The sequence below is a fragment of the Micromys minutus genome (assembly GCF_963924665.1).
Source record: "Micromys minutus genome assembly, chromosome: 18".
In the NCBI taxonomy this organism is placed as follows: Eukaryota; Metazoa; Chordata; class Mammalia; order Rodentia; family Muridae; genus Micromys; species Micromys minutus.
Genome location: NC_137953.1, coordinates 23,106,463 through 23,129,880, shown reverse-complemented (window position 1 = coordinate 23,129,880; position 23,418 = coordinate 23,106,463). Strand labels below are relative to the sequence as shown.

The following is a 23,418-nucleotide window of genomic DNA, read 5'->3' as shown; positions in this document are numbered from 1 at the left end:
TGTAAAAAACATTTTGCGCCGGTCCCACGCCTTTTGAATGCAACCTCCCAAGCCACAGCTGCTAACATTTCCACTGCAGAAATAAAAACCAGGGCTTCATGCCTCCTGGGCACTATCTGGCCACTCTCATGCACATAGCCACCGTCCATCTGCCAGCCTTTAACTTTTTTCTTCCTTGGAGGGGAGAGCCAAGATGATTTCTTTAGGCTGCAACTCCAGATAACTCCAGGCAGCTGAAAGGTCTTGAGTGATTACTGACTTAAGACCGGGAGGAAGGAGAAGGAGTTTATGTTTCTTAAAGGAGCATGGCCCATCGGACTGTAAACAACAACAAAAAGCTGGCGGCGGTTGCTAAGGCTGCTGCAGCAACATGGTGTGTCTGGCAAGCAGTGTCTTTGCCGCTTAGGTAAACATTCCTGCAAGGGCAGGGAGAGGCTGGGGACACCACACTCCTCTGAGCCTCGAGGCTTAGATCGATTAAAATGGGGCCGGTTTTTTTTTTTTTTTTTTTTTTTTTTTTTCTCTAGAGTGTGGGGAGAACAGGCTATTTATGGAGGCACTCTGGGTATTAAAACATTGTTGCGCAAATTCAGAAGGCTCTGGTTTGGTGTTTCATCTCAGCTAGCTGTGAGAAACAGACCCTGAAAACAAGCCAAGAATACAGGGAGAACAATCTTCCCTCCCAGTAAAAGTAAGAGCTGGCAAGTTGGCGATTCGGAATTTTAGCCTAAAAATATGCAGTTGTCATTGTTTTACTTTTTCATTTTTAGTTACCTTGAATACTAAAGTTGCATTTGGCTCTGCCATTGGTAACACCCATACCTGGCTAGGAAATAGTGGAAGGGAAAAACCTTCCTTAAAATGAAAATATTTAAGCTAAGTGCTTGTTTGTGTGAGTGAGTGAGTGTGTGTGTGTGTGTGTGTGTGTGTGTGTGTCTATGCCTTTTGCAATAAAATAGTCTTTTTAACTTGTTCTCTTGGCATATTATAAATTAAGTTGTTATATCCTTTCCAGCTTTCATGAAATCATAAATGACCAGGCTTCAATATTTTTATTTGAAAATGTACTTTTCAAGAAGCACAGATCTGTGCAAAATATTTTCTTTGGGGGTAAAGGGACATTTATTTTTAGTTATCCTATTATTAATTAACAACAACACAAAACCCAAGAACATCTGGAAACCATAAGTGAATTCATTAATGAAGGTGATGTTATTATACTTAAAGTGCTTTTTAAGCCTCCCAGCTCCTTTCAGTAGCTGTCCGACCCACTTGGAGATCACCAGGGGAATTCTTGGTGCCCTTTTGCTACTCTTTCTCTTGAGCAAGGCATGAAGACTGGAGGTTTTTAACATTGGGAACAAAACAAAACTTCAGTTTGCTCTTGATGAACGGTAGCATCACAAGAAACACCCAGGCCTTATACTCTAGGACAGAGGTTCTCAGCCTTCCTGATGCTGTGACCCTTTAGTACAGTTCCCCACACTGTGGTGACCCCCTACCACAGCATTATTTTGTTACTACTTCCTATCTGTAATTTTTGCTGCTGTTATGAATCATAATGTAAACATCTGATGACCCCAAGGGCTGTTCTAGGATATGCTGAATATGTTATCAGTCTATTGGGAAACAGTCATATTACATCAGCAACTGGTTCCTTGAATTTAGCCTTAAGTGGACCAGGGATGGAAGCTTTAACCTGCTACTCAGATTTTAGATATTTTAGGGACAATCAGTCAATTGTGTGTGTGTGTGTGTGTGTGTGTGTGTGTGTGTGTGTGTGTGTGTGTGTGTGTGAATGTATGGGCTTATATGATTATAATTGTGTAAGACAGAGAAATGGACATACGTATAGCAAATTTCTCAACAATCTTTTAAAGTTCTTGTGAAGATCTAAGACATAATAGCCAAAGCCTGCAGGCCTGCAACACAAAAAAGAGAGACAGCCAAGCGGAAGCCACCATTCCTTCTGTTGGTATATGGTACCATGTGAAGACCAATGGGTAATATTCCAGGTCTCCAAACTGGTAGCAAGAGGACTAGGAGACGCAGAACATATGACTAGATTGAAGGTGAAACACACTACATGGAAACATGAGACGTGTTTATGCTTCATGGGGGAAAACAAAGAAAGCAAACAGCCACGAGTGTGCTTGATATCGGTCAGAAGTAGTAGGTGACCCAGGCAGCAGGTGTGGGTAGAGAGTTTGTAGAAGAAGGAGGTCTTACCACCTAGGCATAGGAGAAAATGGCTAGTGTGAAGGCAAGCAAGCCATGGAGTACCCTGGCTACAGTGGGAGAAGGGGTTCCAGGGGGCAGTACTGGGATTGGGAAGAGGAAAGGCAGGTGATGAGGGTGCTAGAAGCAGAGGCAAGGGTGACAAACCCCAGATGCTAAGCTAAGCTCTGCACAATTAAGTGTACCACAGTGCTGGCTACCACACATCAGAGATGCTGTCTAGTGTGGTGTTTCTTAGGCACTAGAAAAATTTCCTTAGACAAAACAAAATGTCCTGTGAGGGTTACACGCTAGAATCAGTAAATAAATTATTGCAGGACTAGGAAGAAGACTCTGGTCAAAAGCACTGTTGCTCTTGCAGAGAAGCCAGGTTCTATTCTCTGAACCTACATGGAAGCTCCCACTGTCTGTAAACCCAGTTCCAGGGGACTGACCTCCATAGGAACTTCATACACTTAGTACACCGACATATGTGTGGCCAAAACACCCTTACATATAAAATAAAAATAAACAAGTCATTATACCTTTTGGAAATAAAGACATCATTAAGTGTGTGGAGATAAAACAAGGAAAGACTGGTGACAGCGGGTGAGGTGTCTTGTTTTATATTGAATGGCTGTGGACTGGATGGCTTCTTTTCATAATGACACATGGGCAGAGGTGTGAAGGAAGGAGGGAATGGGCTGTCACTGCGAAGAACATTGCAGGAAGGAAGAAGCTTGGTTCAATGAAGCCTTGCCTTTTTTTTTTTTCTGTTGGCTTGTTTTTCATGTGGTTTAGGCATAGCAAGCTGTCACTGCATCTGAAATCTGGTAAGGACAGGCCACCAGGGTGGGCACCATTTGGTGTTGAACGGGACATCCTGCATAGTGAACCCTAAGTTAACTGAAGCTGACTCTTGGAACAACAATGGGCACATCCCTCCTTCCTAAACCTACCCCAGCTTGTACAAGCAGGGACCAACGTGCACACTGAGCATGCTCTGTTTCAGTGGCACTCAGGCACAATGTGGCAATGTCCTGCTAGGCTCTTATCCATCCCTGAAGTTGGTGTTCTACCTGTCCTCTGATCTTAGTAGCCTCAGTCCTAATTTTGCCCCAGTTGGTCTATAAAGCTGGTGTCTTTCCTGGACTTGGATTGCACAACTGTCTATTGGAAAGGAGGTGACAATGAGGGTGGGTTGCTCCTCGGTGGCTTCTCAGGCTCTGCAGCCATGTTCAAGAAGACAAACTGTGCTTCCTGCCCAGAGGCGCCTCAGCTGAGGCACCTGGCTAGGCAGTCCATACTTTCTAGGGATGCTTATTACAGACACGGCAAATACTTCCCTTTTGCTCGTCTGTTTCTCCCCTTTGATCATTTAGGTCAAGTTGTCAAGGGCATCCTCACATACAGAAATATTTTTGGTTTAAACTTTTGTTGTTTACACATCTAATATCTTGAGAGTTCAAAAAGCATAATTTCTACCTCAGAACTCTTTCCTGCTGTGATGTGGAGTACGGGGAGCCTCTGTCAAAATGATAATGCAAAGAACCTTTGCTTGGTGGAATGGCTCATGTATAGGAGGCAGGTAAGGATGGGTTCTGGAAGTAGAGGCTTGAGTGTAAGAGCAGCTTTGTTTTGTTCAGATCTGTGGATCAGTTCCTTTGAACATTAGCTTCCCTTTTTCTAATACTGGATCGAGACATCTTAAGGTACAAATCTGAGGTACAAATCCAAAACATATACAGCACATTGCTCACATGAAGAGTACATAGATTTCTCTTTATCCCTCTACTCCCTTCCCCATTCCTTCAGCAAAGGCTCACTGAGCATGTAGCATGTTCTGAGCTGTAGACTTCACAAATGCATAAGGTATAGGATTCTGGGTGGAAGAGAAACTTTGAATATCTGAGTGCTGGAGGCAGCTTGTCCCACCTGGGCCTCAGGTGACATTCCACCTGTAGGTTCAAACTATTACCTTCAGTCTCTTAGTCTCTTCACTGCCAAGCCTTGCACCTCTCCAGCTGAGCCCGCTTTTCTTTAATCTGTCCCCTTCCTTGGCTTTGGGCATTAGGTGAATTCATGAGCCATTCCCTATACAGAACTGAGATTAAGTGGCTGAGGACTTAGAATGGGAAATGGCAATACTCAAGGCTACTGGGCAATGCCACGATCCTAGGAAGAAGCAGTATTAGCTGAAGACACAGAAAAGCACCAACACGTACTGTTTAACCTGATAATGAAGGGGTGTAGACATAACACAGTCCCAAGGTTCAAGTGTGCACTGGCTCCAGCAGTGTGCTCTGAGCAGGACAGTCCTGTTTCTCAGGGTCACAGAGAGCTTGGCCTTCAGACTGTGGGACAATCAAGTCTCAGTCTTACATAGCAAGCCTTAACGTCTCCCTTTCTCCTCATTTTCTTTTCTTTCTTTCACTTAATTACTTTTCTGTTTTCTGAAGCAGGATGAGAAAAAGGCATATAGGCTTTTATGATAAATGTCCCGTTTGTTATCAAAGGTATGCTTTCAATCAGTCTTAATTGGTGGGCTTACAAGGCATAGAGAACATGAAAATTTAACACTTCCCTGGCTTAGAATTCTGAAATCAAATAATTTCTCTCTGGTCATTCAATGCCTTTTCATACAACTAATGATTTTTTTACTTGACTTTCTTCCGTGGCAAGAAGATTCATAAGTTTATTGTTTGAGTAGTCTAAACTTTACATGAAGTGCGACATATTTTCACAATGTAAAATTCCTTGGCTTGGGTTTGGAGAGATGGTTCAGTGATTTAGAGCGCTTAGGACTCTTACAGGGGACCCAAGTTCAGTTTCCAGTACTCACATCAGACAGTGCACAACTGCCTGTAACTGTATCTGTAGGGAGGGAGATCTGATGTCTGTGGCTTCCACGGGGATCTAGACTCACATGCAGATACACACATATGTGTAGCATATGTATAAATAAAGCAGTACATGTAAACCTTTAAAGAAAAATGCTTAGCTTCTAGAAGGATCTGAAGTAAGAATACTTACACCTGCTTAGTAAGCCCAACTCTAGAAAGATCTGAAGTAAGAATACTTACACCTCCTTAGTAAGCACAACTCTGAAAATGTATTTTCAGTCATGCATCTTAGAAGGGGGACACATAATTGGGAAGGAGGCTTTCCTCTTCTAGGACCTGTGATTTTAAATGAGTTTCAGAAAGAAAGAGCAAACACTCTATGCTCCATGTATGATAGAACATCTCTTTCTTAAGTTATCTCTGTTCATACGGCCCAGGGAAAATATTTTTATTAAAGTGCCAACCTCGCCAATGCCCACCACAGGGAATGCTACTTCATTGTGACATTTTCAAGTGACTTTGAACTTTTTTCATTGTGTGCCATTAAATAAATTTTAATTCAAACCTCTGAAGAAAGGAATGTGTAACTTATGGTGAATGGTACCTACTCAAGACTCTCAGAGATTCTCTTTTTAAAATTAAAAAAAAAAAATGAAGAAGACATGCAGTGAAGGTGTAGGGTCATTATCACTTTGAAAACAGGTGTCGTCGGCCCGAGGTACATTTAAAGCAGCCAACTGATATTTGAAAAAGCAAAATCATCCTGAAATATGGGAGAGTATGTTAAAAATGGAAAACAAAAACTAAAGGGAAACAAATCTCCCATTCTTTAATGAATAGTATTAAAACTAGTCCCTTGAATAGTTGTAAGCCCAATCTTGTGAAGGGGTATCCTTTTCTACATCGGTGCAGCTATGATAAAGGACAGTCAGCATTCACCATTTAATTTCTTCTCCTAACTCAAGTGACCATGACGGTGAACGCTCACAGTGAGTCGGTTGCTGATTGGCGCATGTAAGAAGCAGACCTGACACTCATGAGAAAAATTTAGGATCTGTCCCAATGATTGTGCTCTGAACTATAGACACGGGGAGGCCACTTTGAGTTTGAGTGCCATTTGGGATTACGATTTACTATTATGAAGGCCATTGACAAGACTACTCTGCTCCACTTTATCCCAGAAAAGGCGAGAAGACGTTTCCAGGAGGCTGGCAAGATTTAAGCTTATGCCCAATGTCAAAGGGCTTTCTGTGAGCCAAGAAAGATGGCAGAGAACAGACGAAACATGAACCCTAAGAGGTCTCCCTAAGAGACAAGGGAAGCCCAGCAGCCCAGCCTGTTGCTTTGGTCCTATGGAAGGAAGGACACTTGAGTTGAAAATAAAACATGAAAAAGTTATAAAGAGGCAGAAGCTTGAAGTCAAGACGAAAAATAATGCAGTTTCTACCTAAGTTTTTTTTTTTTTATGAGGAGAGACAGTGTCTTGCTATGTAGCCAGACTGTCATTCTTGGTGTTTTAGCCTCCTGGGTGCTGGGGTTCCAGGCACAAGACACCATATCCAGCTCTCTGTCGAGGTTGATGAATTATACATGACAAGAAATTAGACAGAAAAAAAAAATATAAGAAAGCTATAGTATTAGTGGGGAGGTTTTCATTAATTTATAGTTGATTTGTATGAGTGTACACTTTTCGAAGGAGAAAGGTCCCAAGTTTTCCGATTCCTTGTATTTTCACTGATAGAGATAGTATGTAAGGCTTTCTACATACTATCCACACCCTGTGGTCACTCAGCCATACCACTCACTACTACCCAGTACAGTGTTTAGATTCCTGATCCTGCTAGACTCTGTGCTCTTTGGGGGCCGTGCTTCTGGCTGTCACTAGATGCTCTGAGAATAGAACATTCGTAAGATAATTTAATAGACATTATTAAATAACTCCATTAATAAACTGGGTCACTACTCAGTAAGTGTTAATAACTGCTCATCTACAAAGACACTTCTCTCTCTGTTATTAACATATCTACATTTAACAGTGTTCTGAGAAAAGCATTAATTCTTTCCGGAAACATACTAAGTTGGCACTGGACCTGGAAGCATTTAGATGTAGGAGATGTGATATACATATATAAATTCAGACAGTAAGCTGAACCAGAAACAGGCCCAAGAGATATTGAGCACTTGAGTCAACGGGGTACCACCAAGATGACATACACAAAGGCAGGAAGATGAATGAAACTGAAAAGACATGGCCGTTGGGGAGGGGAGTGGTTCACCTGGTCTGAAACAAAAGGAACTCCATTAAGTAGCTTAATGGGAATTTATGCTCATTTGAAAGGAATTAGGCAATCCTTGTAACGGAGAAGTTGAAACTCACTGCTTATGTTTCATACACTTAAAAGATGCATCAAGTCATAGAAGGGGCATCCTAGTGACTTAATGGAAAACCCAGAGCAGTATCATTATGCTATTACAATTTATCTTTACAAGGGGTAAAATTATCTACCCTCCTTTCCAAATCACAGTCCTGTCTGTTACCTCACTGGCTCTTACCAACAGGTTACTACCATTTGCCAGGCACACTCTGCAACAAGGGCAAAGTCTGACCACCACTTCCGCTTTAGTTAGCTACTCACCTCATAACGCGGAGTGTCTCTACCGCCTCTTTCGGTTTCTTTGCTATCAACAAGAAAAACAAATACATGAACAGTCCTTTCCATTTTATAATCTCTCTTATCCATTCACATTATAATTTTATTTATTTTACAAGCGGTCAGAGTATCTCTGAACCAGATTCTTAGCAAATTAGAAAAACGAAATCGACATAAAGTTAAAAGTGTAATAAAGAACCCAGGAAATGCATTAATATGTTAGCGATAGTAGCACACGTGCACTAGTAGCAGCTGTGACTGTATGCACAAGATCTGCGCATGCTCAAACTGTGACTGTATGCACAAGATCTGCGCATGCTCAAGCCAGATGCAATCCCAGCTTTCAGTGGTTTGGGGCACGAGTCCCAGGAGTAGCAGGAAGCTACTGAATTCAATAGCTGGAAGGAGAAGAGTGTTTTATCTAAGGACGTGATCCACACTCCCTGGTAGTTCCCACACCAAGAGTGTTTAGACAACACACGAGGGCTTGTCTGTCTTTTATAAAAGGGTGAACATGAAGTTGGACAGGTAGAAAGTGTAGAGTCTGCACCCCAAATTTTCTCCTTATAATAAATACTTCTGGCCACACACAATCCTATCTTTTTCCTATTTTTTTTTTTTTTTTTTTTTTTTTTTAGTTCTTATATCTCACATTGCCCTGGTGAAGAAAATCTTCCATGCCCTTAAAAAAAATAGAGTGAGAAGAAAATTCTCAAATTACCTTTCAGAAGAAATCGGTTCAGCAGCTTCAGGTTCAGGTGTCTCTTGAGACTGCATGGAACTGAGACTTTCTTCCGTGATCTGGAACACAAATGTTGGTTGCTATGAGGCAGGAAAAGAAAAGCTCAACAGCACATTATCCGTTCTTTAAAACAGACAAATCGGGGGATGTACAGATAGCAACACAGTCCTGTTTGTTGAAATAATGACTATTGGCAGAAAGGTATATTGAACCCTATCATCCCTTTCACAAAGACAACTGGCATCATAGAACCAGACCACCATAACACCATCACTAGCTAAAAAAGGCATTTATGTCTAGCATGCACAACTCAGACTGCCAGAAAATCAGGATGGCTGGGAAATACAGAGAAGGGGTGATCTTCAAATTGATCTTTCAGTTGCTGCTCATTCTATATTTTTCCTTTTTGATCTTTGTTGTTTTTTGAGGCAGAGTCTCATGGGATGGAGGACGACCCTGAGGTGATTCTTACGCCTCCGTCAGGAGAGGGATAGGTTACAGCAGTGTGCCCTCACACCTTCTTAATTTATTACCATTGTGGAATATGATGCTAATATGGCCTTGAGTAAAGGATAGGCAAGGATGAGAAGAATGGTGTGATTATAAATCAAATTTGTCCAAAGTCTATGTCATGGGCTGCCATGTAGTTCAGCAGTAGAACACCTACCTAGCTTGAGCAAGGCCCTGGATTCAATTTCCTGCATAAAGGAAGAAAGGAAGTGTTCTGTGCATCACTGATCTGCTACTGGGGGCAGTGCTAACTCGTGTAACCTCAATGGAAATCAGTGTGGAAGTTTCTTAAAGACTTAAAAATAGAGCAATGATGTCTAAGCTATATTAACACTGGCCATACAACCAAAGTACTCCATATCCCACCATAGAGACACTTGCACATTCATGTTTGTTGCTGCACGATTCAGTGATACAAGACTACGAAGCCAGCGTAGACATCCAACAACAGAAGAACGGATAGTGAGAACGAATGGGGTACACACAGTGGAATTCTAGTCAGCTGCTAACAAAATATCTGTGTATAGTAAGTAAGGAGTTTGGAGAGTAGGTGCAGATTTTGAAAGTAGACAGGAAACCACAAGAGGAGAATAAGAAGTGTGAAGAAAGTGGGGGCAAGCAAAGGAGTCATGTGACGTCAAAGTGCACAGGAGGGTACAGGAGTGGAGGGCAAAAGGAAGGAGGGAGATGGAGAAGACACCACAGTACCAAGGCCACATCACAAGAAATTTGGGCAGCTTCTCCTCGGTACCATCCTTGTAAGTGGGCTACAGCTTACCTTTCATCTGAAAAACAGCTAGTAACTTCTGGTTTTTCAACAAGGCTTGCCATGTTTATAAACAAACCTAAGGTTCCTTTTGTTTGCTGTACCATTGAACACAGAAAAAAAAAAAAGCATTGGCTTCCAAATTATGTGTCTTGGCAATTAATGTTTAACTTTCCTATTCAAAACCTAAGATAGAAACAAAGGTATTATAAACACTGTGACAAAGTGTGTTTGGGCCACATTTGCTGCTGGGATACTGGTGCCCAGGATAGCTCAGTGTGAGTTATCAATGTGCTACTTTGCAAGAGAGTTGATGCCCTAACATGGAACTCAAACCCAATGACACAAAGAAGTGGAGAGAGAGAGAGACAGAGAGAGAGAGACAGAGAGAGAAAGAGAGAGAGAGAGAGAGAGAGAGAGAGAGAGAGAGAGAGAGAGAGAGAGAGAGAGAGACAGAGAGACAGAGAGACAAAGAGCTGGAGAAGGAGATATACAGGAGCACAGAAGAGCTGCTATCTTCAGCACAAAGCTCTCTAGTCATGCCCTGGGAGTTTTCTTCTTCATTCCAACTCACAGGAGGAGGGAGTAAACGGGACATCTCACCAACCAGGACTGCAAGCCACACACTTCACTTCTCACATTTCAGCAGGAGAGAGACCGGATACTGAGCTGGTACTAGGTATATGGCTACTTCATGACTGGAAGAAAAGGATGAAGATGGGAAGAGCTAGTGCTTCATGGGGCCTCATGTTGGTATCAGTAGTTCTGTGTGTGTGTGTGTGTGTGTGTGTGTGTGTGTGCGCATGTCTGTGTATAGACATGTGTACAAGGATGCACATGTGCATGCATAAGTGTGAATTTAAAGGATAACTTGATTTCTTTTGCCATATTTCAAGATTCAGTAATCACTTAGGTTGCCAGTGTGTGTATACCTATTGTTCTATATTGCTATCTCTAGGTAATATATTTTAAGCAATAAAACATAAAGTCTACAAGAGTGACAAAAAAGGGATTTCAACCTGCCTCTGATCCTTTACTAATGAGGCCATATCTCAGTTCCTTCCTGTAACTCAAGGTCAGAATCATAGACTTGTTTTGACTGGCAGCACTGCCCTGACCTTCAGGGTGACCTGTTTATTCACAGGAGGCCTTCTGCCCTTGTCCTCTAAAAGGCTCTGTCAGCATGAATAGCTTTTGAAGACCGAGTCATTTTCCTCCAATGTCTAAGTGCATCAGTCTGTGGTCAAACAGGTTTTGTGTCTAGTTTTCAATGACAACGCTGGGCAGAGGGGGATCTAAAAGAATTTCCAGTCCAAATCTAGCTGTATCAAGACATTTGTTCATTTCCGCTGAAGGTTATATTTCCAATTGTATCTAACTTGAAAATATCCATAAAAGGCAGAGGAGTTAACCCACCTTTCCCACAGTATCTGACATTAAACTTTATAATAATTATGAGAACAGACTATAAGTTAGACACATATTTAGTATAGTAGACTGTGTGTGTCTGTGTGTGTGTGTGTGTGTGTGTGTGTGTGTGTGTGTGTGAAATACAGGACCATAGTAAGTCACAGCAGAGGGGTCTTAAAGGGCCAGTTCATAACACAAAATATGAATTTCTGCAGAGCAGAAAGGTGTGCGTTTGACTACAGGGATGGACAGGTAAAGGACACGGCTAACATGTATAGGTGGCTGAAGTGTTTCAATTCTAACCAGAGATGAGGCATCAAACACAGGGGACACTCTGCAGTGAAAGCCTTTACTGAGCTCACTTTTACCCGTACTTTTAACACATTTATCTGCATTTAGAACTTAAAGAGCCAGAAGAGATATCAACATCTTTCTTTTCCATGGGTAGTAACTAAAGCTTCATGACATACCGACCTTGTGGCTGTTTGCTTCAGTAGTGCCGGGAATTGAACTTTGGACCTCACCTGTGAGAGCCAGGTGCTTTAGAATTGAGCTTTAGTTACCCTTCTCACTTGCCTCACTATATATAATGACGAAACTAAAACTGATATCAAGATATAAGTAACTGCAAGACACATTCTCCTCTTGGGAACCTCAGCTGAGAGTCCAGGCATTAAGTGGAAGCTCTTCACAGAGATGAGATTTACTGGATCTTGTCTTTTGCTTTATAGTTTAAACATAATGTTTACTATAGAATTATATATTCTGATAGGATGTATTGAGAAAATTAAAGAGTAACAATTAATTTTAGTAATACCATTGCATTATACAATCACTTTCTGGTAAACATTTTGGGCAAACAAATTTTCTTTCAGTATTTATCCTAGGAATGGATTACACACACATCTCTGTGTCTGTTTCTGTCTCTGTCTCTCTCTCATACACACACACACACACACACACACACACACACACACACATACACACACGCACATGCACACCATAGCTTACTTACTTGTGTCCTAGGTATTTAATCACCAATGTTATATGCCTTTGTATTTAAAATGAAGTTAATAACGTGCTTCTACCTACTGGAAGGGTTAAAATGATAACTTTACTTCCAATACAATTACCAGGCATTCATATTGTATTGGTTTTCTTGTATTGTATCTTACTGACCCCACATCCAGGTATAACTTATCTCTTTGATCTTATATTTTTAAATAATAAACTTGCTTCTAATTCTCCATGATAGGTTTATGATAAAATCAGTACATAAGCTATTGTGTTTTTACTTGTTTGCTTGTTTGTTTGTTTTTTTAAATTTTTTTAACCCCAAGGTTAGAAGGAAGATGCGTGAGTTAGTATCAGAGTGGCTCTCTCTTTACACTGTTAGGCTGTGCTCCAGAAAGAACATTTTGGGGACTAAAGAGACTATTTTCTAGGCCTATAGAAAGGAGTTTATGAAAACCATGAGTATAAGAGATAGTCTGTATCCATTCTACCCATGTGCAGCAGGCAGAAGGGGCTTAGTAATGATTTTTCCAAAAGTTGTGTGTGTGTGTGTGTGTGTGTGTGTGTGTGTGTGTGTGCCTTACAACGTAACCTTAGAATTAGAAAACAAAACAGCAACAAATAAAACACTTGTCATTGACTGAGGTAAGAAGATGGGATGTCTGGAGATTTAGAATTGTTTTAGATTAGAGTAGGGATAGCAGTTCACTGTCCCAGCTCTTTAAATAAAGCAGGGCTTATCTTTTTATCTGAAAGAAACTGAGGGTACAGATAGAGCTACAGCCAAGGAGGAAGGGAAAAGATCCCTGCGGGTGACATGGAGCTGGAGCCCAGCAACCTAACACTGCTTGTCAGCTCACTGCCTCTGAACCCTAGACTCTGATGAGCTCTGTGGCATCATCACATCCTAGAGAGGCAACAGCACCAGCCAAGCCCCAGGCACTCCTACTGTATGGACAACAAGCTTGTGAGGGCATGGTGAGCTCTGCACGTGGTCCTTCTCTTAGGCTGATCTGGTGCTTACCCTGTAGTTAATCTCCTCCCATTCTCTCTTGAGAAGGGCTTCCATTTCTACCAGAGTGCCTCTTCTTAAGGTCAACAGTGAACTTAGCTTTGCGAATGCAGATGGCCAGATCTGGTCCTCTCTTGGCCTCAACTCTGACTTTTGTCTCCTTAAGACAGTTGCCTGGTTTGTAAGACATCGAACTTGTTCATTTTCCCTCTACTTTCTGGCTGCTTTTTTATGGGTATGTTTTCCCATTGTCGAAGTGTGGCTAATGCCTCACTTAAGTATCTCTGATTCTGACAACTGTCACACATGTCTCTAGCTAAGACACCCTGCCTGAACTCCAGGACCAGATATGCAATTACCTCTTTGATTACTGCTCTGTCATATCTAACAGGGCACCCATTTTTTATCATTCCTCGAGGGGAGCCTAGGATATCATTCCTAAAGTTAGTGTCTTCTCGGCCTTGCCAGTCTCCAGCAAGGCCATGTATGTGGCCTTTGGTATCATCTTAGTCTAAACTCTCATCAAGGACCGGGATTACAGCCAGGGCTGCTCACTGCTGACCCAGCTTCTGCCCTTGATCACATGTGTCATGATCAATATTGCAGCAACACCAAATCTAAGCAGTCCGCATCTCTGCGAAGGACATTCCTGTGGTTTCTCATCTTACCCAGTATAAAGTCAACCCTCCTGACAATCTGACAATGTTTGAGAATCCAGTCAATCTGTTCCCTCATCACACGGCTGCTCAATCTGAGATTCTTCTACAGGGGCTCTCCACAATTCCTCTTACCAGATAAACGACTGGCTGGGGGTGGGGGTGGGGGTCTTTGTACCTGTAGTTTCACTTAGATGCCATGTTTTATTGCCTCTGATTTTTATAAGCAAAGTCACAGTAGAAGGGAGGTCTTTCTCACCACTGCCAAAGAGATTTATGATGTTTCAAAGCAGAAAGCTTGGCTTTCTAGCTTAGAATATACTTTTAAGTTGGAAAACCGTTTTAAAAACGTGAGTTTAGACTACCAGCTTTCTCACTGGAAACAGTGTTATGAGTACATGAGTAGCAGTGGAAAGGAACACTCATTTCTTGAGATACAGGTCTGAAGTTTATCTCAAAATGTTCTGACGGGAGATCCTTGTCCAGCTCCTACTGTAATTGTACACTCTGGCCTCCAAAATTTCTAATGTCCCGGTTTTGGCTCTCAGGTAAATAGATTTCTCAGCAGTTAAGAGCATTTGCTGATCTTCCAGAGGACTGAGGTTCAAATCCTAACAGCCACACCAGGCAGCTCACAACCATCAAAAGCTCCATCTCTAGGTGGATCCAATGCCTCAGGCTTCCACAGGCACCTGAACTCATGAGCACATACCTACCCTCAGAAACATACGCCTACACATAATTAGAAATAATAATAATAATAAAACTTTAAAATTTACAGAACACACATACAAAAAAAAAAATCAAAGGTCTTTGAGAATTCCACCACTTTGTAGAAGAGCAAGTGTACCTGCCAAGCTTGCTGGCAGAATAAATTAAGTTGTCCTTTGCAAACAAAGTTCACTGAGATTGTTTGTGTGAATGCCATATGCAGTCCTAGCATGCAGAGGCTGGTGACTGCCAAGTGGCAAATTCTTTCACATACCATACATGAATTAGAACAAGGAGCCTCCCACTGACATGTTTTCATGGGAAGTTCAAACAGGTGTTTTAAGAAATGATTGTTCCTTTCTACGTCTCTTTCTAGTTACCATCTAGAAACTTCACAGCAACATTCCCTGTGGGAAAGTTGAGGGGTCGACTCATGTTTTTAGAAAACAATTTTAACTAAGAAGTGTATTCTTTCCAAGCTAGAAAGCTAAGCTTCAGACTTTGAATCACCATGAATCTCTCTGGCAGATAAGCAAATCACGGGTCAACTAAAGAGTTAACGGGATTACTTTATTTAATTATTACTCCCTAGGGGCTAAAGAGGTAGGTTAGTAGTAACACATGCCTGAGTTAAATGCCTTGTTTGTCTCTGTCTCTTTGCCTCTGTTTCTGTCTCTGTCTGTCTCTGTCTGTCTCTCTCATACACACATTGTCCTATTACTGTCCCATTTTCTCTCTTCCTCCCCCATCCCCCTTCTCTCTCTCTCTGTCTCTCTGTCTCTCTGTCTCTCTGTCTCTCTCTCTCTCTCTCTCTCTCTCTCTCTCTCTCACACACACACACACACACAGTTTTACAAAGAAAGAAAACGTTGACTTTAAAAAGCAGTACTGACAAAAATGTATTGTATAATTTTATGCAAAAATGCTTAAAATCTGTACATTTATCTTTGTTTTGTAAAATAAAGTTGTTAAAAATAGAAAAATAATGTAAAAAAAAAAAGCAGTCACTGTGACCTGATTCTTTGTTTTGAAAACACTATCAGACATAACTTTCTAGTTTGCAGTGCGCATCTTTTACTTAGGGGAAAATGTAGATTTTTTTTCTAAGCACATATAGAAATTAACAATGGGAAAAGAGCCAATCTGTAGATTGAGTAAATGTATAGACATTCCAGCATGAAGCTTTTGATAGACCCACCATCTCTCTTTCCACTGCAGACTACAGTTCTGTTATCGTTTATCCGCAGGGTTGTTATTTTTAATTTTTTTTTTACTAAAAGTAACGATATCTAAAAGAATTAGTCGATTCTGCATTTCTTTTTTCAGAGAAGTTGTAGCATAAGTAAAAATGGGAGATGAACATTAACTAGTTACAAAGACATTACCACCGGCTGAAAGAAATGCAAAAACTTAGATATCAAGTTAAGGTCTCAAAGTTCTGCTAATGAGTAACTGTGTTGGCCACTGATACCTTTTTGCTTGTGATTAATGTGGAGGGGAGTACTGCATGAGTTTAGGCTTGATGCCAACAAACAGGAAAAGGTTCCCGAGCACAGCATAGAGGCCTCTCCGGCTACCTTCCCCATCTCGCTTTGGGTTCACCCAGTTTAAGCTTCATATGGGCAGGGATAAATAAGACTGATAAAAGAAAGGGACTGTGTGTTCCAAAGAAAGTAAAGATGCTTACAAATTAGATTAAAAACCAGTTTAAGCAACACCGAAGTGCTGTCTCCTGCTCTTTGGGCAGAATGTCCCGGTTCTCTACCTTAATCACTAAATTTATTAAAAAGAGATATAAGCTCATGCTCTTTCTGGGCCAGTAGTCTCTTTCAGAACTCCTGTAATTTTGTGGCACTCCATTTTTTTTCTATAGTAAAGAGAAAAAATATTTCTTTACAGGCTTAAGTAGAAACCTTACTAAAACCCTCACTCACCAGGAAGCCATCGTGGTTTTCCCCGAATTCTGCAAGCCTGGTACTGGGTCTCTGACGCTTGGGTTTGCTTCTTCCCCCAACGTATTCGCAAACATCATCCTGCGATCTCTCTGCTTCCTGGCCATTCAAAAGACACTCATCACAACTGCTGAAGCCATAGGGAATATTCTCCTTATTGATAAGCTCCCTGAAATGGAAAAGGAAACCATTTAATTTTAACACGTAAAGGGAAAACGTTTAAATACAGTCACTGTATCATGTCTTACACTCAGGGATGTCAGCATCACAGGCTTTCATTAACTTGTACTTTCAAAGCACTGGTATTTTAAACTCTACAAACTTTTCACAGAACTGACTTCTCGAAGTTTTGGTTTAATCTATATTATGGATCAGATTAAGCTGCCAACACAGCACTAGGTTTTGTAAGTAAGAAACGATTGAGTCCCACACCATAGCTGAGTTAGTGTAACTCCCTAACCCTAAAACTGCCTCTGAGAATAAATGAGTTGAACCATTAAAAACAGACACTATATCTTACTGTCAGCTTCACCACAACCCCTGGTGAAAGACAGCATTAAATATTTATTCTGCGATACATTTATATCTTTAGATCACAACAGAAAGAAAATTATGAATTAAGAGGCCATCTTATTTCCAAACTTTTGCTATTTTTAGGTATTTTTAGTGCTGTAACATTTGTTCATTTTTAGAATATACATATATTTTCTCCATTGTATGTGTGCGTGCATTAAAGTTGTGTGAAGATTTACACACATTTACCAGAAACACCTTAAGGACAAGCCAAGTGGAGAGAGGAAGTGGAGGGTGTAGCATCCAGATGTCACACCCATGCACAGTGTCTTCTGTGACTGGCTGCAGGGGGTTGGTTGGAAATCCAAAATATGATTGATCCCTCAAATTCTGCTTCTTATCCTGCACATTTCCCAAAGCTACGACGTGTCAATCATAATTTTTAGTGGAAGCTCAGTCATGTTTGGTAAGACTCATCTGTAACCCTTCACTGTTCCAGTGTCAATGTTCTGATACCAAATATGCAAAGTGAGAGAAAGGCTTCTCGGGAATAATCTAGTCAAATGGAGGTCATTATAGCAGGATGTCCAGTGTGAGCTCTGTCCATGCAACAGACATCAGGAAAGCTTACATTGAAGGAAGATCACATTAAGACACTGAGAAGACAGTCGTGTGCAGACCCAGGACAGTGATCGTGCCTGAAACCTGCCCTGTCTGCATCTTGTTCATAGACCTGCCAGCCCCCTAGATGTGTGAATGAATAAACACAGTTGTTTAAGACAGTCTTCTATGTACTTTGTTGTGGGAGCCCAGGAGACTAATATAGAAGCTGAAGAATATTTTCAGAATCAAGTCCGAAGGCTGGATTTACTTAGTCATTTGGAACAATGAGAAAATAAGCAGAAGAAACTGATGAAAGCGATAGGTATCAAGATGGGCATACGGCTGTGCTCACGTGTACCAGCTGTCCAGAGGCAGATCTTGTCTTTCCTTATCACCTGCACAGTTAGGGTGTGAAACACAGAAACTCACTCCTTTCCTAGACACACAACACATCACAGACATATTTGACATGGTTTAAAATTTACCTGGACTTAGAGCTCTGAGCCTTTTCTTTTGATTACTTAAATCTTTTCCTAGGTTGTTCCCTTCACCCCCACGTTTCTTTCTTCCTTCTTCATGTATACATTATATTCTAATAATAGTCAAATTTATTATTCTTGCAACTGAGCATACTTTCCTTTTTAGTTTACAGTGGGCCTTTAAAATAACATTTATATGACAAAGATGGGGATTAAATTTCCAGGTCATTGTGTTTAGGAAGGTTTAAACTATTTTACATAAAAATGATACATTGCTATTCAAAAATAATGAACTAGAGATAAACATGCATCTGCTATTTACCTGATAGTCATCAGATTCATTAAGCACACAAATCAGACTGAAACATATACTAAATATATTCCTTAAACATTTATACTTTTATTATAGCAACCAGTTGTCTGAGTTTGATTTTTTTCTTGTAAATTTGAAAAAAAAACAGCAATCATATTCAGGAAGATGGATAACTCATAGTCTTTATTTATGCTCAGTGTTACTTATATGAAAAACTCACACCAGCCTCAGTGAAATACCTACAATCGGACCATCACTGGCTGGGGACAGTACTTAACTGTCACAGCTGTGAGTAGTGATGTGTAAAGCAACGTAATTAAGTACTTTGTGATGATTCCAAGAGGCTAATGTTTGGAGTGAAATAGTACAACATCCAGACTAATTGTTCCTTTTTTTAAAAAAAGGGTAAAGCCTGATACATATCTTAGCTAATTAATTTAATAAGTTATAACTAAATTCTAGAATAAGATACATCCTACAGGCTATAGTGATGAGCCCTGGTGTCCTTGCGATCTATAAAATACTATCGGCTCTCCTACGGACATCAGAGAGGACCAAAGTTAGGTAATGTTATAACATGAACTTAAGCTTTTCTTCTTTTAATTAAAAAGTTCAACTTTTAGAAATACTAAAACATAACCAGAGTTATTGCAAGGATGCTCTAGTTGTTAACAAAGTGGGGGGGGGGGACTCTGCTGACTAAGCTAATGTAATGTTGCCTGCATAAATCAACTAAATGTTGACATATACAGAAGAAAATGCCTCTGGATGAGATTTCTCTCAACAAGTTATTTAACAGGAAGTTATGGAATATATAAATGAAGACTTGGCTTTCCCCCTCAAAATATCAGTGTTCTAGATCCAGATGAAATAGAGCTACAAAGTGTGGTGATTCGAATATGGTTGGCCCATAGGGAGTGGTACTGTTATTCGGTGTGACCTTGTTGGAGGAAGCGTGTCACTGTGGGGGTGGACATTGGACGTCCTATGGTCATGGTCCATCGAATATGGAAGAGCTTCTTCCTAGCTGCCTGCAGGTGCCAATCTCCTAGTTGCCTTCAGAACAAGATGTAGAGCTCTCAGCTCCTCCAGCACCATCCCCATCTGGACACTGCCATGCTTCCCACCAAGATCATAATGAACTGAACCTCTGAACCTGTAAGCCAGCCCCAATGAAATGTTGTTCTTTATAAGAGTTGCCTTGATCATGATATCTCTTCACAGCAATGGAAAGCCTAGCTAAGACAGTAAGTCACATAGGTGTGCCTGAATGCCTGCTAAGCTAAGAATGATCATAATGAAAACATGTAAGTTTTAATCTAGATAATGAAATGAGAGGAGCAGGTATTCCTGTAATGTGGTGACCGACTCGAAATCAGAAAACCTCAAGCAGTAAGAGCCTGTGATAGCTTACTTGTCTCGACCATGCCAAACATCATCCTGCTTCTTAAACTGATGCCCTCGCTGCCTCGTGGGAGCAGAAGATGCGGATGATGGTCCAGGTTCTGAGTCCTCTGAACTTTGATCTCCAGAACTGTTGACGTCAAAAAGATGCTCTTCCACGGCTGACCTGATGGTTCTTTCTAAGAGTCTAGTTAAAAGCAAGCACCAAGTTAATGAAGCAATCAAAGTTACCAGTGATTGCCTTTAAACTACTTAACAAGCAAAGACAGAATGGTATGTACGTTCATCTAAAATACTTGTATTTTATATCAAAAACAAATTGAGTTAAATTATACCAGGCTATCTGTCCCATTTTGTGAGTCTGTAGCGACTGAAGCTTTCAAAGCAAATCTAGCAACGACTGTGAGGTAGTCAGGAAGTCAGGGCCACTTGACATAAGGTGGCACGAGAAATGTTTTCATTATAAAGTAACAATTAAATATCTTTACCAAGACTGATGTCTCCAGGTTTTATACCAGTCCTGAAGAAGATGACAGTCTCATTTACAAAGCACAAATATTTTAGAATATCTGCTATATATTTAGAATCTCATTAAGATAAAGTTATATAAAAATTAATACCAATTTTTTTCTTGGGGGGTAAGGGTTAACAGCTCACAAGAACAACTATAATTCATAATACCATAGCATAATATTTTGACATTTCTAATTAAAGTATAATTTATAAATTAAAACTTGGCCAAAGGAGTGCCAAGATGGGCAGGCATGTTCTTGCCTTGTGTTGCCCGATAACTTTTCTTTGTGTAGTAGGTAAAACTGTAAGTTGCTCTGTATTTACATATTTAAATTCTCTGTGCTGGGACACAGAAAATGAAAGTCACAGTGACTACCTTACTTAGGCTATACATTCCTCTTGTCTTCAAGTAATTTTAATAAGTTTACAAAGCAAAACAAATAAATTGGTGTAATTTAACTCAAGTTTTTAATGCAATACACAACTATTTTAGATGAACCTACCTTTCTGGTTTTGTTCATGAAGTACTAAATAATGGGAAATAGAGAGACTTCTGGAATATGGGTATATTTTAAAGACAATCACTGGTAATTTTGATTGCTTCATTAACTTGGTGGCGTGTTTTTAACCAAGATGCCAAATAACACCTCTTTGCCTCTTGGCACTGCTTTGTCTGTCTCTCACAGACATGCCAGTTTACAGCGGCAGAACCTTTCAGCGTATTTAAGTAATCAACTGCCATTCAGTTCAACTCTGAATAAGCTGGTATGGAAAATTCTTAATTTATATTCCCCAAAGCAGGTTTTTCTTTACTTGAAAAAGATTCATACACTTTTTAAAATAACATCTAGAGAAAGGTATCTTTTATTAAATAAATGGTTTGTATTTGTTTTGTTTTGAGACAGTTTTGCTATATAGCATAGACAACTCTCAAACCTACAATCTTATGAAACTACCAGCCCAAGTTTCATCAAATAGTCCTTTAAATTTTCAACTTCAAGTTTTCCAGATTGACACAGTTTTACTAAATTTTTAAATTAATTTTATTAAAATACTTTATTAAAATTATTTGAAGACAAGGGGCAAGTATAGCCTAATTGGCGTGGTCTGTTTTCTGTGTCCCTAGTGACTAACTGGCATAGGAGAGTGTAAATGTATGAGCATAAAACACTGAGCAACCGCAGTGTTCCCAACTACATGAAGAAAGATTACCAGACACTACAAGGCGAGAACCGGCCCGTCTTGGTTCAGTTCTGGAATGTTTACAGTTGATGAAGCCAAGGAAAGCTAGTTCTGTCCTTGTTTGCTTCCTAAACTAATGGAAAGAACCCCACTCCATCATTTGAGATTCCAGTTCTGTCCTGTCAGGGCTTCTCCTTCAAGTTCTTTCCTTCATACCATACCTTCCCCGTCCCTAACACTTGATTATTGCCCAGGGAACAGGCTATAAAAAGGCTTCCTAAGCTCCAGAAGAAAACAGTAGGGAAGACAGAAAGGCCTTAGGCCATATTTATCTATCGAAGTGAAGACTCTCCAGATAGCGCCTAATACATGTCTCATATGGCACCAGGGGGACAGCTATGAACTTGGCAGAAAAGATCCTGTGCTTGGGGAGTTTGCATTCGAATGGGGCAGGACAGAGTGGCAGTGTGCAGTCTGATGATGGGCCAGGAAGCAATTCCTAGAAGGAATAAATCAGACCATGAACATGCTGGCTGGTTGGGGCACAGCCAAGGGGATCTCAGCAACAAAGTCAAGTGCTCAAACACAAAAGCACAGTGTGGTCAGAGAGGCAAGGAACTGCAGAAAGCCCAGACCCCGGGCAGGGTGAAAACCAGGGCTATGCTTAGTCTTTATGTATCTGGAAGCTTCTGGGGGAAAAAGCATGTGCCAGATAGAAGTAACTCAGGACTGCTGTAAGGAGAAAGGACTTGGTGCTACCAGGGCTTTGCTTTCTTTTCTACATCCCTATAACAACAAAATCAAAAAGTCTGCAAAAAAAAAAAAAAAACAAACAGCAACAACAAACAATTCCACAAAGGTGGAGCCAAGACTCATTGAACATCACACACTTAAAATGGTGTGTGGCACACTGTCAATAAAGACACAAAACAAGAAGAAAAGTCATGGCTAATGTTTTTTAGCCTTTATTTTATTTTATTTTTCCATGACAAGATGCCTCCAGGGAACAGTCAGCTTTGCAAACATTAACCCACCCTGACATTGATTTTAAATAAACAAAAAACTAATAGCGCCAGCCACAGTGGCAAACACACCTGTTACCCTAGCACTGGGGCAGGAGATTGTGAAATAAAGGCGAGTCTGAAGTACATAGTAAACTAAGGCTAACCTAATATACACATTGAGAGTAACAAAGAATCCACTTGGTCGTTTCAAATGGGGAGGAGGGTTGTGTATAATCACAGACATACCTACTTTCTGGATATGAGCATCTTAAAAATGGTTATTTATTATCCTAGTCTCCCACTTCTTCACAACATAAGAATTGTGGGGTTTTTTTTTATATTAATAATTGGGAAAAGGCATAACATGCTGTAAATTATAAAAACAAACGACTTACTCTCCAGTTGTTGAAACCTTGACTTGGGATACATGAGCACTGTGAAAAGAAGCAGAGAGAGAAAATAATGAGGTTGGCTGAGGGGTCAGAGAAAAGGAATCAACATCTGAAGGGATGCTGGTAAGGAAGAGTGAGCCGGGTCCCACTACATCCTTGATCACCAACCAGGGCCGGAGTCCTTCCACTGTGTAGCACATAGAGGTGGCTTGTTTACTGCTTTGAACAATGACCTTAGAAACCACCTTCGAGCTCTAAGCCTGAGGCTGCATCCAGAGCTGGTGACCTTTTCCGTCCTTCACAGAGCTAATATGATGGCTGCTGACAGTCTATCATCCGTTGTCCCAGGCCTGCAGGCCCAGGCATGTTTCTTAAGCTGCTCAGAACTCATGGAGGTCAGCAGGGACCAGAGGGGACAGAGACCAAGGAACAGGCACAACTCCCTGCATAGGCATTTCCAACCGGTCATTTCCACAGCACAGTTTTCCTCCCAAGATGGAGACTGTCAAGCTTTGGGATAGCTCAGTGTAA

The 23,418-nt window shown here is 40.7% G+C and overlaps 1 protein-coding gene across 1 annotated transcript in view; it reads right to left on the bottom strand.

Annotated features, from left to right (window-relative positions):
• FAM13A (family with sequence similarity 13 member A) overlaps positions 1-23,418 on the bottom strand; it is an 85,382-nt gene that overhangs the window by 31,446 nt on the left and 30,518 nt on the right. The window contains exons 3-7 of the mRNA XM_080932203.1: positions 22,891-22,929; positions 19,807-19,983; positions 16,467-16,653; positions 8,433-8,512; positions 7,697-7,739 (exon numbers count right to left, since the gene is read on the bottom strand). Coding sequence (XP_080788329.1) covers positions 7,697-7,739; positions 8,433-8,512; positions 16,467-16,653; positions 19,807-19,983; positions 22,891-22,929 — 526 coding nt within the window. The remainder of the gene's footprint in view (positions 1-7,696; positions 7,740-8,432; positions 8,513-16,466; positions 16,654-19,806; positions 19,984-22,890; positions 22,930-23,418) is intronic.